General features: G+C 51.3%; 1 protein-coding gene across 6 annotated transcripts in view; it reads right to left on the bottom strand.

Annotated features, from left to right (window-relative positions):
* The window catches only part of PTPN3 (protein tyrosine phosphatase non-receptor type 3), a 318,436-nt gene that overhangs the window by 72,616 nt on the left and 227,227 nt on the right, over positions 1–18,593 (bottom strand). For all 6 annotated transcript variants that reach the window (XM_066579095.1, XM_066579096.1, XM_066579097.1 and 3 more), the window contains one exon: positions 5,405–5,561. In XM_066579095.1, coding sequence (XP_066435192.1) covers positions 5,405–5,561 — 157 coding nt within the window. The remainder of the gene's footprint in view (positions 1–5,404; positions 5,562–18,593) is intronic.

Genomic DNA, 18,593 nt, shown 5'->3' with positions numbered 1-18,593 from the left:
AGGGAGAGAGACCAGCGGCAGTAAAGGACAGAGAGAGGGGAACCAGCGGTAGCAGGGGAGGGAGGGGAACCAGCGGTAGCAGAGGAGAGCGGGAGAGAGGGGAACGAGCGGCAGCAGAGGAGAGCGGGAGAGAGGGTGACGAGCGGCAGCAGAGGAGAGCGGGAGAGAGGGTGACGAGCGGCAGCAGAGGAGAGCGGGAGAGAGGGGGACGAGCGGCAGCAGAGGAGAGCGGGAGAGAGGGGACGAGCGGCAGCAGAGGAGAGCGGGAGAGAGGGGGACGAGCGGCAGCAGAGGAGAGCGGGAGAGAGGGGGACGAGCGGCAGCAGAGGAGAGAGGGGGACGAGCGGCAGCAGAGGAAAGCGGGAGAGAGGGGGACGAGCGGCAGCAGAGGAAAGCGGGAGAGAGGGGGACGAGCGGCAGCAGAGGAAAGCGGGAGAGAGGGGGACGAGCGGCAGCAGAGGAAAGCGGGAGAGAGGGGGACGAGCGGCAGCAGGGGAGAGCGGGAGAGAGGGGGATGAGCGGCAGCAGGGGAGAGAGGGTGACCAGCGGCAGCAGGGGAGAGAGGGTGACCAGCGGCAGCAGAGGAGAAAGAGAGAGAGGGGGACAAGTGGCAGCAGAGGAGAGAGGGAGTGAGACCAGCAGCAGAAGAGGGGAGAGAGGGGAACAAGCATCAGCAGAAGAGAGAGAGAGAGACAGGGAACCGTGGTAGCAGAGAAGAGAGGGAGGGAGACCAGCAGCAGTAAAGGACAGAGAGAGAGGGAACAGCGGCAGCACAGGAGAGGGGGAGGAGAACAAGCGGTAGGAGGGGAGAGAGGGAGGGGAACCAGCAGCAGCAGAGGAGAGAGAGAGGGGAACCAGCGGCAGCAGAGGACAGTGGGATGGGAACCAGCGGCAGCAGAGAAGAGTGGGACGGGAACCAGCGGCAGCAGAGAAAAAAACAGAGGGGGACCAGCGGTAGGAAAGTAAATAACAGAAAGGGACCAGCGGTAGCATAGAGGGGGACCATCTGCAGCAAAGGAGAGAGGGAGAAAGGGGGAATGGCGGCAGCAGAGGAGAGAGGGAGGACCAGCAGAAGCAGAGGAGAGAGGGGGACCAGCGGTAGAGGAGAAAGAGATGTGGACCAGCAGCAGCAAAGGAGAGAAAGAGGGGGACCAGCGGAAGCGGAGGAGAAAGAGAGGGGGACCAGCGGCAGCAGAGGAGAGAGAGAGGGGGGGACCAGCAGTAGCAGAGGAGAGAAAGAGGGGGACCAGCGGCAGCAGAGGAGAGAGATGGGGACCAGCGGCAGCAGAGGAGAGAGAGAGGGGGACTAGCGGCAGCAGAGGAGAGAGAGAGGGGGACCAGCGGCAGCAGAGGAGAGAGAGAGGGGGACCAGCGGCAGCAGAGGAGAGAGAGAGGGGGACCAGCGGTAGGAAAGTAAATAACAGAAAGGGACCAGCGGTAGCATAGAGGGGGACCATCTGCAGCAAAGGAGAGAGAGAGAAAGGGGGAATGGCGGCAGCAGAGGAGAGAGGGAGGACCAGCAGAAGCAGAGGAGAGAGGGGGACCAGCGGTAGCAGAGGAGAAAGAGATGTGGACCAGCAGCAGCAAAGGAGAGAAAGAGGGGGACCAGCAGCAGCAGAGAAGAGAGAGAGGGGGACCAGCGGCAGCAGAGAAGAGAGAGAGGGGGACCAGCGGCAGCAGAGAAGAGAGAGAGGGGGACCAGCGGCAGCAGAGGAGAGAGAGAGGGGGGACCAGCGGCAGCAGAGGAGAGAGAGAGGGGGGACCAGCGGCAGCAGAGGAGAGAGAGAGGGGGGACCAGCGGCAGCAGAGGAGAGAGAGGGGGGACCAGCGGCAGCAGAGGAGAGAGAGAGGGGGGGACCAGCGGCAGCAGAGGAGAGAAAGAGGGGGACCAGCGGCAGCAGAGGAGAGAGAGGGGGACCAGCGGCAGCAGAGGAGAGAGAGGGACCAGCGGCAGCAGAGGAGAAAGAGGGACCAGCGGCAGCAGAGGAGAAAGAGGGACCAGCGGCAGCACAGGAGAGAGAGGGACCAGCGGCAGCAGTGGAGAGAGGGAGGGGGACCCACGTCAGCAGTGGAGAGAGGGAGGGGGACCAGCTGCAGCAGAGGAGAGGGAGAGGGGGAACAGCTGCAGAGAAAAAAAAGGGAGCGAGGGGGACCAGCGGTAGCAGAGGAGAGAGAAAGGGGGCCAAGTGGCAGCAAAGGAGAGATGGGGACCAGTGGCAGCAGTGGAGAGAGAGATGTAGATCAGTGGCAGCAGAGGAGAGAGAGAGGGGAATCAGCAGCAGCAGAGAACAGAGGGAGGGAGACCAGCGGCAGCAGAGGAGAGAGAGAGGCGGATAAGCGGCAGCAGAGGAGAGAGAGAGGGGGACCAGCCACAGCAGAGGAGAAAGAGGGGGACCAGCAGCAGAGGAGAGAGGGGGATCAGCAGCAGCAGAGGAGAGAGAGAGGGGGACCATGGAGGCTCTAGTACCCTGTTGTTGTACCTCTAGCTTGGATACAAAATGTGAAACGGGCAGGCATGGAGGTTCCACTACCCTGTTGTACCACCTGTAGCTTGGATATAAGATTTGATACGGGTGGGCATGGAGGTTCTAGTACCCTGTTGTACTGCCTCTAGCTTGGATACAAGATGTGATACAGGCGGGCATGAAGGTTCTAGTACCCTGATGTACCACCTCAAGCTTGGATACAAGATGTGAACGGGGAGCATGGAGGCTCTAGTACCCTCTTGAACCACCTCTAGATTGGATACAAGATGTAATACGGGTGGGCATCGAGGGTCTAGTAGCCTGTTGTACCACCCCTAGCTTGGATACAAGATGTGATACAGGCGCGCATGGAGGCTCTACTACCCTGTTGTACCGCCTCTAGCTTGGATACAAGATGTGAAAAGGGGGGCAATAGAGGCTCTAGTACCCTGTTGTAGCGCCTCTAGCTTGGATACAAGATGTGACACAGGCGAGCATGCAGGCTCTAGTACCCTGTGGTACCACCTCTAGCTTGGATATGAGATGTGATACAGGTGAGCATGGAGGCTCTAGTACCCTATTGTACTGCCTCTAGCATGGATACAAGATGTGATACGGGCGAGCATGGAGGCTCTAGTACCCTGTTGTACCACCCCTAGCTTGATTACAAGATGTGCTACAGGTGGGCATGAAGGCTCTACTATCCTATTGTACCACCTCTAGCTTGGATGCAAGATGTGATACGGGTGGGCATGGAGGTGCTAGTACCCTGTTGTACCACCTCTAGCTTGGATACAAGATGTGCTACAGGTGGGCATGAAGGCTCTACTATCCTATTGTACCACCTCTAGCTTGGATGCAAGATGTGATACGGGTGGGCATGGAGGTGCTAGTACCCTGTTGTACCACCTCTAGCTTGGATACAAGATGTGCTACAGGTGGGCATGCAGGCTCTAGTACCCTGTTGTACTGCCTCTACCTTGGATACAAGATGTGATAAACCTGTCAATTGGGCAGGCTATGAAAGTGCAGCAATGTTGTGCAGCCATTCCTGTGACACCCTTGTGTGTGTTGACGCATGTTATCTTGCTGGATACGTGGCAACAGGTGGCTGAAAAATGTACTGAACATATTGTTGAGCTGCTGTTGTCCCTCGTATGCAATGTCCCCCAGACGATCACACAAGCAGTGGGGGCAGAGTGCCGCTCCATAGCAAAGGTAGGGTAGAGGCGCTCACCCCGAGGTCTTCAGGCATGAACACAGCCAAACTAAACCGGGATTCATCGCTGAAAATAACAACCAAGTTCCACTCCTAGTAGTCAAGTTTCGTTTTTCACAACACGGCTGCAATCAGAAGTGATGATGGGTGACTGTGAAAGGCCATACACGTAGTGGGCACCATGAAACCAAATGTCCTACAGCCAAGCGCCTGCACACAGACACAGGGGTCTAAAACCATGGTGGTCCTGAGGCCGGTCACCTTGGGTGCCCTCATCCACTGGTCCCAACGCCTCCTAACAGTCTGGTCAGACGATCCTCTCTACTGGTGGTCTGTAAGGGGGTCCTGAGCCCAATCACCTTGTGTGCCCTCACACATTCACTGGTCCCAACACCTCCTAACTGTCTGGTCAGACGGTCCTCTCTACTGGTGGTCTGTAAGGGGGTCCTGAGCTTAATCACCTTGTGTACCCTCACACATACACTGGTCCCAACACCTCCTAACCGTCTGGTCATACAATCCTCTCTACTGATGGTTTGTAGGGGGTGTCCTGAGCCCGGTCACCTTGTGTGCCCTCATCCACTGGTCCCAACGCCTACTAAAAGTCTGGTCAGACGGTCCTCTCTACTGGTGGTCTGTAGGGGGTGTCCTGAGCCCGGTCACCTACCTTGTGTACCCTCACACATCCACTGGTCCCAACACCTCCTAACAGTTTGGTTAGACGATCCTCTCTACTAGTGGTCTGTAAGGGGGTCCTGAGCCCGGTCACCTTGTGTGCACTCACCTACTGATCCCAACGCCTCCTAACAGTCTGGTCAGACAGTCCTCTCTACTGGTGGTCTGTAGAAGGCGTCCTGAGCCCGGTCACCTCATGTACCCTCATCCACTCGTTCCAACACCTCCTAATAGACTGGTCAGACGGTCCTCTCTACTGGTGGTCTGTAAGAGGCGTCCTGAGCCCGGTCACCTCATGTACCCTCATCCACTGGTCCCAACACCTCCTAACAGTCTGGTCAAATGGTCCTCTCTACTGGTGGTCTGAAGGGGGTGTCTTGAGCTCGGTCACCTTGTGTGCCCGCACACATCCGCTGGTCCCAACACCTCTTAAAAGTCTGGTCAGACGGTCCTCTCTACTGGTGGTCTGTAGGAGGCGTCCTGAGACCGGTCACCTTGTGTGCCCTCACACATCCGCTGGTCCCAACACCTCTTAAAAGTCTCGTCAGACAGTCCTCTCTACTGGTGATCTGTAGGGGGCATCCTGAGCCCGGTCACCTTGTGTGCCCTCCATCCACTGGTCCCAACACCCCCTAACAGTCTGGTCAGAAGGGCCGGTGGGGCACAACCCAATAATGCGCCCCTCTCAAACTCTGGTAACGTGGTGAAATCTCTTCTCTGCGTCATAGAGGAAAAAGAGGTCACTACACCCAAGAGGCCTCCGAGAGCCTTTTATAGGCCAAGGGGGAACCACTTCTAGGGCCTCCGATGACAAGACCGTTCATTTAATCACCACAACTCTCATCATTACAGATCTGCCTGAAATGGAACTGCAGAACGGGTTCTGCAGCAAAACGACAACTTCTTCTGGGGCAAGAATTTTTATCAAGGAGTGTGTGTAGGAACGTATTTACTCCATGTTTTGGAACACTACATAATAAAATAATATTGATATAATACGAATAGTGTTGATTTGGCAAGTCCCACCAGCAAAAGGAAGAATTACCTTTCCGCCTAACCAGTAGAACAAGCTCTCTTGTGTGGGATTCCCGGCTGGCTTTTATAAACATAACCACTTGATCATGTGTGTGCTCCGAGATATCACGGCCATTGATGAGAACAATCTGATCCCCATCCACAAGCTTGGGAGAACATTTATCTGCCTACACAAGGATGACAAACAGACATTAATAACAGGAAGAACAATGACTTTACACATTTCTGGAGTATACTATTGCATACATCAATAGCCTCCATGTTCCTATTTGTCAGTATACATCACAGTGACCGGAGAGCAGACTATAAAGAGAGAACAGTTTTACGGTCCTTTAAATCTTTATCAAACTCAATCATTTAAAGGGGTTGTCTCATGAAATCAAGTGGGGTTATATACTTCTGTATGGCCATATTAATGCACTTTGTAATATACATCGTGCATTAATTATTAGCCATACAGAAGTTATTCACTTACCTGCTCCGTTGCGTGTGTCCCCGTCGCCATGGATCCGTCTAAAATCGCCGTCTTCTGGCGATTTTAGACGCGCTTGCGCTGTGCGGTCTTCTGTGCGGTGAATGGGGCCGCTCGTGCCGGAGAGCTGGTCCTCGTAGCTCCGCCCCGTCACGTGTGCCGATTCCAGCCAATCAGGAGGCTGGAATCGGCAATGGATCGCACAGAGCCCACGGTGCACCATGGGAGAAGACCCGCGGTGCATCGTGGGTGAAGATCCCGGCGGCCATCTTAGTAAGGTAAGGAAGAAGTGACCGCAGAGCGGGGATTTGGGTAAGTACTAAACGTTTAGTTTTTTTTAACACATGCATTGGGTTTGTCTCGCGCCGAACGGGGGGCTATTGAATAAAAAAAAAACCATTTCGGCGTGAGACAACCCCTTTAAGTAAGATTTCTGTTTAAGGCACGAGTCCCTGGGTGACTGTGTCGGGACTTATATGTCGGGCTGGGACACGGTGCAGGCAGAGAAACTGTAGCGGGCTGACTGTGGTAAATGCCGAGTACAACAGTCTTCACAGTCCTGTCTACCGCCAAATGGACATTGTGTTAGGTTGGCTGCTAATGCTGTATGACACAACCGTACATATACTGTATACAGTGCATTAATGTGACCTGCAAAAATATAAGACCGGTGCACAGTACAGCCAACCTGGATGAGTCACCCAACAAGGAAGCAGCACTGAGAAAGCCCTGCCCCGTTACTACTAGTCACCTAGCTTTAAGTATATATATTATATGTTTACACACACATTTGGGGGGGGCGCAGGTAGGGGGTGTCACAAAGCAGGGTAGGGCGAGGAGAGAAGGCCTTAGATTGTGGAGTGACTGGTACCAAACTTTCCGAGACACCGGACAAGCGACCATGAGCCAAGGCCACAACTCAACAGCACTCCGCCTGGCCCTGCACGGTATACCAACTTGTCCTTCACTGGACAAGAGGAGAGAGGGGAAGGGACGATATCTATTAATCCCACCTCCGTCCTCAAACACTCTGCAGTACTGCAAGTTGGCAGTCGTTAGAATACAGGCTGATTTGTACCCAGCTTTCCCAGGCTCCTGCACACATGCGAAGTGGAAGCTCAGATCATCCACCTGATCCGTTCTAATGCACTCCAGAGCTCTACAATATGTAGACAGCGGCCACCACCAATTTCGTTACGGTAAATTGGAACCCGATTTATGAATACAATCTTCGGAGAATCTGGTTTCGTGTAACAGGGACGAGGCGCACTGATTAATTTAAGGTTTAATTCTCAAAGAAAAGAGCAGCGCTTATTTACAGAAAAATACAAAAATAATGTTATAAGACAATCATCAAGAGACTTACATATCACAGACAGTAAAGTAACAGGGATTAAAGTAAGAGTGTAGGGGGCGTGGCTAGCAGGCAAGATGGCCGGACGCGTGTAGTCTGAGCTTCCACCAGATGCTCATTAAACCTTTGAATCCCCTGTGAAAAAACACCCAAACGATCGCCCAAAAAACAAAAGCAGCACTACCTGGACAAATCCCGTGGACCTGGTGACTGGTGGAGGCGGCAGGACGCAGGGACAGGCTCTGTGTGACATCCTGCTCGGAGACCCAGGGAGACACCGGCTGCACGGCGACTGAGACTCTGCTGCTGCCGGACGGACCGCCGCTGAATCTCCCTGATACTTGCCGGAGGGAGAAGCTTGAGGCAGGTGAGAAGAGCCGTGCGGCTGAGGAGGCGGCGCGGAGGGGCCACCTGCAGTGTCGGTAGCCGGGGAGACCGGAGCGCGGGAGGCAGTGAGCAGGGGAAGTGAAGGAGGAGGGAGAGCCTGCCGCGGCTGAAGCCCCTGCACGGCCGCTGAGAGTACAGAGAGCGAGGACAAAGGGAGACCAGAGGAAGGACTGAGCAAAGTGCCGTGGTCTCCCCTCTGCATAATACCTACACTAGCAGACGGCACAGATAAAGACAGCCGCCATTAACTGTGTGCCACGTGGAGCCGCCATCTACACAGTGCACGTCCCTCTGCTCTGAGCTGCCAAGGACAATACTAAGTTTTAAGCACAGTGGCCAGCAGCACATAGAAAATACTAACCCTGAGGTGAAAGGCAGCCCCTGGAAACACCCGCAATCTGCCGCACATGCAATTCTCCCTATAAGCATAAAAACAAAATATTGTGTGTAGATTCACACATCCTACTTTAGTGGTTAAAAGAAGAGGCATTCCACTGAGCGCGGAACTCTGTCACCTGGTGCTGGATTCAGGCCACCATTATAAGATTGGAAGTGGCGGATAGACATCAGTAGCCCAACCAATAGACCCAGCGGAGGTAGAAGCTTCTCTAGAGAAAGGAGGTGACAGGATCGTCTGCGTGAGCTGCGCTCTATAGAAAGGAATCCCAGCCCCAATAGCGGAAAAGTCCTATAAACCCAAGCAACTAAGAAAAAAAATAAAAGGAAGACATATCTTTGCACCCAAGCATCTACCTTGAGTGGGCTTTCCGCACCGCTGAGGATCATCCTGTCGCTCCACTTTACACCTGAGCTGCTCAGTTCTGCTGGCAATACTGGTAATGGACTTTCACCCCGTCTAGTGGTAAAATGTAATACAACCACTATAATAGCTTCTCAAACGCAAAGACCGGAAAACGCTGTCTCTATACAACGTGAAACGTGAATACCCCTTTCACCCTATTTCTCCCAGCCTAATTGTACTGAGACAGGCAAAATGGGTAAACCCACAAAATCCATAGGCAACAACAGCGCCAAAGACCTCAAAACACCTAAAAGACCTCAGGCTTTAGTGAAAACCTTTGTGACTGCTTCCCAAGATACTCCTCTCACATTTCAATCCAAGCAGATGTCATTAGAAGAAGATAACCAAAACCACGCCGCCTCCCTACAAGGCTCAGAAAGTGAGTCAGAAGACGACTTGCTTATAACTTCCAATTCAGACATAAAAAAATATATCAAGGCGCTGCCAACCAAGGAGTGCATTAAAGATCTATTTAAAGAATTCACCCAAACGGTGAAGGAGGAGATCTCGGATTTAAGGAAAGACATTAAGGAAGTACACGCCAAAATCAATACCCTTCAAGATTCTTGCACAAAGATGATCAAGCATGCAGAAAGGGTTAAATACATCCTGATCGACAAATATAAAGAACTATACCTCCAACGAATACATATAGACGATCTGGAGAACCGCTCAAGATGCAACAACATCCGTGTACGCGGCATTTCAGAAAGCATCCCTGACAAAGAGATCTCCACCACTCTCTATCGAATCTTCAACAGCCTCTTGGAGAGGGACAAGGACGTAGACCTCGGCCTGGAAAGAGCTCATAGAGTCTTTAGACCCAGATCGGTGAAATCAGATAAACCCCGGGATATCCTCTGCTGCCTTCAGAGCTTCAAACTCAAAGAAAAAAATCTCAACAAGGCCAGATCCGCAAAAAAAAATAGAATACGACAATAGCGAAATCCAAATCTATCAGGACCTCTCCAAACTCACATTAGACCTGAGGAGGCAATTACAACCACTAACAAGAGAACTGAGACACAAAAACATCCCCTATAAATGGCTTTTTCCATTTAGATTAGCAATCTCAAACCCAAACAGAACCTGGGTTACAAAAACCCCAGAAGACCTCCCCTTGGTTCTAAACATGCTATACCTCTCCCACATTCAAAGCCTTGACTGGACATTAGCAGAGGGCTCACTGGGCCTTCCCGCTCTTCTCAAAATAGATTCCTGGACTCAAGTTACTCCAAACAAGCCCAGAAAGTCGAGGAGAATGGAGCAGGACTTTACCAAGTCCCCTAGAAAAGGCCTCCTACCAGATGCCACCTGACAAGCCTCTATTCCGCTTTAATCCCTATCCTCCTCTGAGGAGATAATTATAGGTCTCTTGTTTATTTCTCTACTAGCTGATATACCCGGCTTCGCCCGAGTTAATTTGGTACTGGTGTTTATCTGGTGTTCACATGGAAAATCTTATGAAGTCGTGCTTACTTTAGAGATACCGAGGAAAAACATATGTTCACCATTTTGCATAGTTCTCTGCGTTACCCAGGAAACACCACGGGAGGAAACCATGCGACGTTTCCTTTATATAAAATGACATCAGGAAGTGAGAGAATTAGATTCTGTACGTAAAATTTGGATGCCAAATTTCAAGTTTCTATTACACCAGGAAGTGAGAGAATTAGATTTCGTACGTAAAATTTGGACGCTAATTCTTTTGCGCATAGAATTGAACAATCGAGTTGGGACCCATTAACTTTTCCTATTTATGACATAATCAATGCTCATGCCAAATTTTAAGTTTCTCTGACATCGGGAAGTGAGAGAATTAGATTCCATACGTAAAATTTGGACGCTAATTCTTTTGCGCATAGAATTAAATAATCGAGTTGGGACCCATTAACTTTTCCAATATATGACACAATCGATGCCCGTGCCAAATTTCAAGTTTCTATGACACCTGGAAGTGAATTAGATTCCGTACGTAAAATGTGGACGCTAATTCTTTTGCACATAGAATTGAACAATCGAGTTGGGACCCATTAACTTTTCCTATTTATGACATAATCAGTGCCTGTTCCAAATTTCATGCATCTATGACACCAAGAAGTGAGAGAATTCGATTCCGTACGTAAAATTTCGACGCTAATTCTTTTGCGCTAGAATTGAATAATCGAGTTGGGACTAGAGATGAGCGAGCACCAAAATGCTCGGGTGCTCGTTACTCGGAACGAACTTTTCGCGATGCTCGAGGGTTCGTTTCGAATAACGAACCCCATTGAAGTCAATGGGCGACCAGAGCATTTTTGTATTTCGCCGATGCTCGCTAAGGTTTCCTTGTGTGAAAATCTGGGCAATTCAAGAAAGTGATGGGAACGACACAGCAATGGACAGGGCAGGCGAGGGGCTACATGTTGGGCTGCATCTCAAGTTCACAGGTTCCACTATTAAGCCACAATAGCGGCAAGAGTGGGCCCCCCCCCCCTCCCAAAAACTTTTACTTCTGAAAAGCCCTCATTAGCAATGCATACCTTAGCTAAGCACCACACTACCTCCAACAAAGCACAATCACTGGCTGCATGACACTCCGCTGCCACTTCTCCTGGGTTACATGCTGCCCAACCGCCCCCCCCCTCCCCCCCACAGCGCACACCAAAGTGTCCCTGCGCAGCCTTCAGCTGCCCTAATGCCTCACCACCCTCATGTCTATTTAGAAGTGCGTCTGCCATGAGGAGGAACCGCAGGCACACACTGCAGAGGTTGGCACGGCTAGGCAGCGACCCTCCTTAAGAGTGGCGGGGCGATAGCCCACAATGCTGTACAGAAGCAATGAGAAATAGAATCCTGTGCCACCGCCATCAGGAGCTGCACACGTGGGCATAGCAATGGGGAACCTATGTGTCACACACTATTCATTCTGTCAAGGTGTCTCTGCATGCCCCAGTCAGACCGGGCTTTTTAATTCATAGACACAGGCAGGTACAACTCCCTATTGTGAAGTCCCTGTCGACCGACAGCATGGGTGGCTTCCTGGAACCCACCGGCGGTACATAAAAATATCCCATTGCATTGCCCAACACAGCTGAGGTAGTAATGTCGTGCTTAATGCAGGTGGGCTTCGGCCCACACTGCATGCCCCAGTCAGACTGGGCTTCTTTACAAGTGGAAACAGATGCATTTATAATTCCCTGTGGACCCACAGCATGGGTGGGTGCCAGGAAGCCACCGGCGGTACATAGAAATATCCCATTGCATTGCCCAACACAGCTGAGGTAGTAATGTCGTGCTTAATGCAGGTGGGCTAAAAATTTATTTGATTACACTGTAGGCGAGGGCCCACAAAAATTGCTGTATCAACAGTACTAATGTACCTGAAAAAAATTGGCCATGGCCAACCAAGAGGGCAGGTGAAACCCATTAATCGCTTTGGTTAATGTGGCTTAAGTGGTAACTAGGCCTGGAGGCAGCCCAGTTTAACGAAAAATTGGTTCAAGTTAAAGTTCCAACGCTTTTCAGAGCATTGAAACATCTAAAAATTGTTTCGAAAAATTATGAGTGAGCCTTGTGGCCCTAAGAAAAATTGCCCGTTCAGCGTGATAACGTGAGGTTTCAGGAGGAGGAGCAGGAGGAGGAGCAGGAGGAGGAGGAGGAATATTAGACACAGATTGATGAAGCAGAAATGTCCCCGTTTTGGATGGTGAGAGAGAACGTAGCTTCCATCCGCGGGTGCAGCCTACGTATTGCTTACGTATCGCTGCTGTCCGCTGGTGGAGAAGAGAAGTCTGGGGAAATCCAGGCTTTGTTCATCTTGATGAGTGTTAGCCTGTCGGCACTGTCGGTTGACAGGTGGGTACGCTTATCCGTGATGATTCCCCCAGCCGCACTAAACACCCTCTCTGACAAGACGCTAGCCGCAGGACAAGCAAGCACCTCCAGGGCATACAGCGCGAGTTCAGGCCACGTGCCCAGCCTCGACACCCAGTAGTTGTAGGGGGCAGAGGCGTCACCGAGGATGGTCGTGCGATCGGCTACGTACTCCCTCACCATCCTTTTACAGTGCTCCCGCCAACTCAGCCTTGACTGGGGAGCGGTGACACAGTCTTGCTGGGGAGCCATAAAGCTGGCCAGGCCCTTAAAGACTGTTGCACTGTCTGGGCTGTACATGCTGCTCGATCTACGCACCTCCCCTGCTACATGGCCCTCGGAACTGCGCCTTCTGCCACTAGCGCTGTCGGATGGGAATTTTACCATCAGCTTGTCCGCCAGGGTCCTGTGGTATAGCAACACTCTCGAACCCCTTTCCTCTTCGGGAATGAGAGTGGGAAGGTTCTCCTTATAGCGTCGGTCGAGCAGTGTGTACACCCAGTAATCCGTAGTGGCCAGAATGCGTGTAACGCGAGGGTCACGAGAAAGGCATCCTAACATGAAGTCAGCCATGTGTGCCAGGGTACCTGTACGCAACACATGGCTGTCCGCACTAGGAAGATCACTTTCAGGATCCTCCTCCTCCTCCTCCTCTTCAGGCCATACACGCTGAAATGATGACAGGCAACCAGCATGGGTACCGTCAGCAGTGGGCCAAGCTGTCTCTTCCCCCTCCTCCTCATCCTCCTCCTCCTCCTCCTGAACGCGCTGAGATATAGACAGGAGGGTGCTCTGACTATCCAGCGACATACTGTCTTCCCCCGGCTCTGTTTCCGAGCGCAAAGCGGCTGCCTTTATGGTTTGCAGGGAACTTCTCAAGATGCATAGCAGAGGAATGGTGACGCTAATGATTGCAGCGTCGCCGCTCACCACCTGGGTAGACTGATCAAAGTTTCGAAGGACCTGGCAGATCTCTGCCAACCAGGCCCACTCTTCTGAAAAGAATTGAGGAGGCTGACTCCCACTGCGCCGCCCATGTTGGAGTTGGTTTTCCACGATAGCTCTACGCTGTTCATAGAGCCTGGCCAACATGTGGAGCGTAGAGTTCCACCGTGTGGGCACGTCGCACAGCAGTCGGTGCACTGGCAGATTAAAGCGATGTTGCAGGGTGCGCAGGGTGGCAGCGTCCGTGTGGGACTTGCGGAAATGTGCGCAGAGCCGGCGCACCTTTACGAGCAGGTGTGACAAGCGTGGGTCGCTTTTCAGAAAGCGCTGAACCACCAAATTAAAGACGTGGGCCAGGCATGGCACGTGCGTGAGGCTGCCGAGCTGCAGAGCCGCCACCAGGTTACGCCCGTTGTCACACACGACCATGCCCGGTTGGAGGCTCAGCGGCGCAAGCCAACGGTCCGTCTGCTCTGTCAGACCCTGCAGCAGTTCGTGGGCCGTGTGCCTCCTATCTCCTAAGCTGAGTAGTTTCAGCACGGCCTGCTGACGCTTGCCCACCGCTGTGCTGCCACGCCGCGCGACACCGACTGCTGGCGACGTCCTGCTGCTGCTGACACATCTAGATTGCGAGACAGAGGTTGAGGAGGAGGAGGAGGGTGCTTTAGTGGAAGAAGCATACACCGCCGCAGATACCACCACCGAGCTGGGGCCCGCAATTCTGGGGGTGGGTAGGACGTGAGCGGTCCCAGGCTCTGACTCTGTCCCAGCCTCCACTAAATTCACCCAATGTGCCGTCAGGGAGATGTAGTGGCCCTGCCCGCCTGTGCTTGTCCACGTGTCCGTTGTTAAGTGGACCTTGGCAGTAACCGCGTTGGTGAGGGCGCGTACAATGTTGCGGGAGACGTGGTCGTGCAGGGCTGGGACGGCACATCGGGAAAAGTAGTGGCGACTGGGAACTGAGTAGCGCGGGGCCACCGCCGCCATCATAGCTTTGAAGGACTCCGTTTCCACAACCCTATACGGCAGCATCTCAAGGCTGATAAATTTGGCTATGTGGACGGTTAACGATTGAGCGTGCGGGCGCGTGGTGACGTACTTGCGCTTGCGCTCCAACACTTGCGCTAGCGACGGCTGGACTGTGCGGTGCGAGACATTGGTGGATGGGGCCGAGGACAGCGGAGGTGAGGCTGTGGGTGCAGGCCATGAGACGGTTGTGCCTGCGTCCTGAGAGGGAGGTTGGATCTCAGTGGCAGGTTGGGGCACAGGGGGAGAGGCAGCGGTGCAAACCGGAGGCGGTGAACGGCCTTCGTCCCACCTTGTGGGGTGCTTGGCCATCATATGTCTGCGCATGCTGGTGGTGGTCAGGCTGTTGGTGGTGGCTCCCCGGCTGATCTTGGCGCGACAAAGGTTGCACACCACTGTTCGTCGGTCGTCAGGCGTCTCTGTGAAAAACTGCCAGACCTTAGAGCACCTCGGCCTCTGCAGGCTGGCATGGCGCGAGGGTGTGCTTTGGGAAACACTTGGTGGATTATTCGGTCTGGCCCTGCCTCTACCCCTGGCCACCGCACTGCCTCTTGCAACCTGCCCTGCTGATGCCCTTGCCTGCCCCTCTGAAGACCTGTCCTGAGTAGGCGTTGCACACCAGGTGGGGTCAGTCACCTCATCGTCCTGCTGCTCTTCCTCCGAATCCTCTGTGCGCTGCTCCCTTGGACTTACTGCCCTTACTACTACCTCACTGCAAGACAACTGTGTCTCATCGTCATCGTCCTCCTCACCCACAGAAAGTTCTTGAGACAGTTGGCGGAAGTCCCCAGCCTCTTCCCCCGGACCCCGGGAACTTTCCAATGGTTGGGCATCAGTGACGATAAACTCCTCTGGTGGGAGAGGAACCACTCCTGCCCAATCTAAGCAGGGGCCCGAGAACAGTTCCTGGGAGTGTTCCCGCTCCTGAGCAGGTGTCATTGTAGTGGAGTGAGGAGGCTGGGAGGAAGGAGGAGCAGCAGACAGAGGATTCAGATTTGCAGCACTGGACGGCGCAGAACTGTGGGTGGATGATAGCTTGCTCGAAGCACTTTCTGCCATCCAGGACAGGACCTGCTCACACTGTTCATTTTCTAATAAAGGTCTCCCGCGTGGACCCATTAATTGGGCGATGAATGTGGGGACGCCAGAAACGTGCCTCTCTCCTAATCGCGCAGCAGTCGGCTGCGACACACCTGGATCAGGAGCTCGGCCTGTGCCCACACCCTCACTTGGCCCTCCGCGTCCTCGGCCACGTCCACGTCCACGTCCTCTAGGCTTACCCCTACCCCTCAGCATGCTGTATTACCAGTGATTAGATTTCCCAGGCAGGAAATAAATTGGCGCAAGCCTGCAGGCCAAATATAATGTTTTCGCTTTTTTGCAAACGGAAGACCCCACTGCGTGTATTCAATGAACAAGAAGTTTAATATCTGTGGTGTGGCCCTCAAAAAGTGTCACACAACTATAGTGTAGCAGAGTTATTAACTCTAGCAGAGCAGGTATTTGCCAGTCAGGAAAGACAATGGCGCTAGGCTGCAGTAAAGGGTAGCTGGTTGCGTCTGATTTTTGTACGTAGTACACGCAGCACACACGTACACGGAGACCTTAGGACTGACACAGGCAGGCCAAATATAATTTCTTTTCCTTTTTAGCAAAGGGAAGACCCCACTGCGTGTATTCAATGAATAATAAATGTCTTCTGGCCCTGCCTACACAATTCTATCCCTGTAGTATTAATGCCGGGTGCAATGCTCTGCACAGCCGGTTTTGAGAAGAAAAAAAAATATGCAACACTGCTAACAGCAGCCTGGACAGTACTGCACACGGATAGAAGTGGCCCTAGAAAGGACCGTTGGGGTTCTTGAAGCCTACACTAACTCCTAACACTCTCCCTGCCTAACCCCCACTTCTGTCCCTATTGCAGGGCGCAATGCTTTGCAGATCCAATTTTGGACAAAAAAAAAAAAAATTACTGTGCTAACACAGTACTGCACACTAGTAGATGTGGCCCTGAGAAGGTCCGTTGGGGTTCTTGAAGCCTACACTGACTCCTAACGCTCTCCCTACAGCAGCACCAGCAGCAGCACTTTCCCTCAGCTAAGTCACAAGGCATGTGTGGCGAGCCGCGGGAGGGGTCGATTTATATACTCGGGTGACATCTGATCGCCCCAGCCACTCACAGCAGGGAGGTGGTATAGGGCTTGAACGTCACAGGGGGAAGTTGTCATGCCTTCCCTGTCTTTCAATTGGCCAGAAAAGCGCGCAAACGTCTCAGAGAGGAAACTGAAAGTAACCGGAACACCGCGTGGTGCTCGTTACGAGTAACGAGCATCCCGAACACCCTAATATTCACACGAATATCAAGCTCGGACGAGTACGTTCGCTCATCTCTAGTTGGGACCCATTAGCTTTTCCTATTTATGACATAATCAATGCTTGTGCCAAATTTCACGTTTCTATGACACCGGAAAGTGAGAAAATTACATTCTGTACGTAAAATTTGGACACTAATTCTTTTGCGCATAGAATTGAATAATCGAGTTGGGACCTATTAACTTTTCCTATTTATGGCATATTCAATGCCCGTGCCAAATTTTAAGTTTCTATGACCCTGGGAAGTGAGAGATTTAGATTACGTACGTAAAATTTCGACGCCAATTCTTTTGCGCTAGAATTGAATAATCGAGTTGGGACCCAATTACTTTTCCTATTTTGAAGATAGTCTATGCTTGTGCCAAATTTCATGTTTCTACGACATCGGGAAGTTGGAGAACTTTTGGCGAGTCAGTGAGTCAGTCAGTGAGTGAGTCAGTCAGTCAGTGAGTCAGTGAGTGAGGGCTTTCGTCTTTATATATATAGATTTGCATTTGCCTGTTTACTTTTGTATTTTCTCAAATTATTATTGATTGCGCTGGGAGATCTGACGGGAACAAATCCAATTTTGGTCTAGTCAGCTCCTCCCACCGGTCTTTGCTAGAGTGGGATTCTACCTGATCCCTCTTTGTTTGCGCCCCCCCCCCCCCACACACACACACAAACTTTGATTATTTGCTTTTGAACCTGAGTGTGAGTGGACACTGTCTAAATACTCGCGCTCAGCTGCAAAACGTTACCAATTGTTTATCTCTTAATCTCATTTTCTTAAAGATGATGAAACACTGTTCTGTTTACCCCTATGTTTTACCTCTTATTCTGAGTAGCTCTGCTATCACACACCAAACAACACCCGCTACAGGATCTAATGGCTAAACTACAAATTACCACCTTTAGTGTTAAAGGTATTAATGTTGCCCATAAGAGATCCCAAATCCTCCACTATTTAGAAAAAAACAAAACTGATATAGTTTTCTTTCAGGAAACGCACTTCAAAAAAAGGCTACACACCTCTATCCAAAAATAAAATATTCACCTAATGGTATAATGCCTCCTCCCCACTTAAAAGACACAGAGGCATGGCAATTGTTCTAAATAAAGATCTACCGTTCCAACTCATTAATGCCCAACCGCACTATATGACAAAATCTACACTTTGGACAATATACATGCTCCAAACAACAACCAAGTAAATTTCTTCCTTTCGGTTTTTGACCATCTGGAAAAATTCAAAGAGGGACAATTAATCATAGGGGGTGATTTTAACGTTCCACTCCAACCCTCCATGGACACATCAAACGGAACATCTTCAATCCCTTATCTTAAACTTAAAAAAATTAAAAATTTGCTGTCTGACCTTGATTTAGTTGATCCATGGAGAATACACAACCCCTCTGCAAAAGATTTTTCTTTCTATTCACCCGTGCACAAGAAATACTCTAAAATAGATTTACCTATACATTCCACACCATTTACTGGGCTCAGACACCAAATCTGCCTATGACGTAATCCTCTTTTCAGATCACGCCCCCCTCTAACTTGAACTTTCCCTAACAGCAAAAAAAAGATGTCCAACCAATTGGGTATTAAACGATAGCATCCTACTTAACAAGGAGGATGTCGCCTCTATTAAGCAGAGCATCCAACTATATTTTACTGAGAATGCTCAACACTCTACAAAGCCCGCGGTTTTGTGGGAAGCTCACAAGGCAGTAATTTGAGGTCTTCTCTTACAAATAGGCTCTAGAAGGAAGAAGGAAAGGGAGAAAGAGAAAGCCGACCTTATCGAACAAATCAAAAAACTAGAATTACAACATAAAAAAACAATCTCATGCCCCTTGGAGAAAGACCTCTTTGAGTTATGTACCAATCTAAGACAACTGCTCAACCTAAATACTGATAAATACCTATATTACACCACATTTAAGCACTATGCTTTAGCAGACAAATGCGGGAAAAAAATAGCCTCCTTAAAGGGGTTGTCT

Source organism: Eleutherodactylus coqui, chromosome 9, assembly GCF_035609145.1.
Source record: "Eleutherodactylus coqui strain aEleCoq1 chromosome 9, aEleCoq1.hap1, whole genome shotgun sequence".
Classification (NCBI taxonomy): domain Eukaryota; kingdom Metazoa; phylum Chordata; class Amphibia; order Anura; family Eleutherodactylidae; genus Eleutherodactylus; species Eleutherodactylus coqui.
Note: the sequence above shows the minus strand (reverse complement) of the source record. Positions and strands in the feature narration are given on the sequence as shown.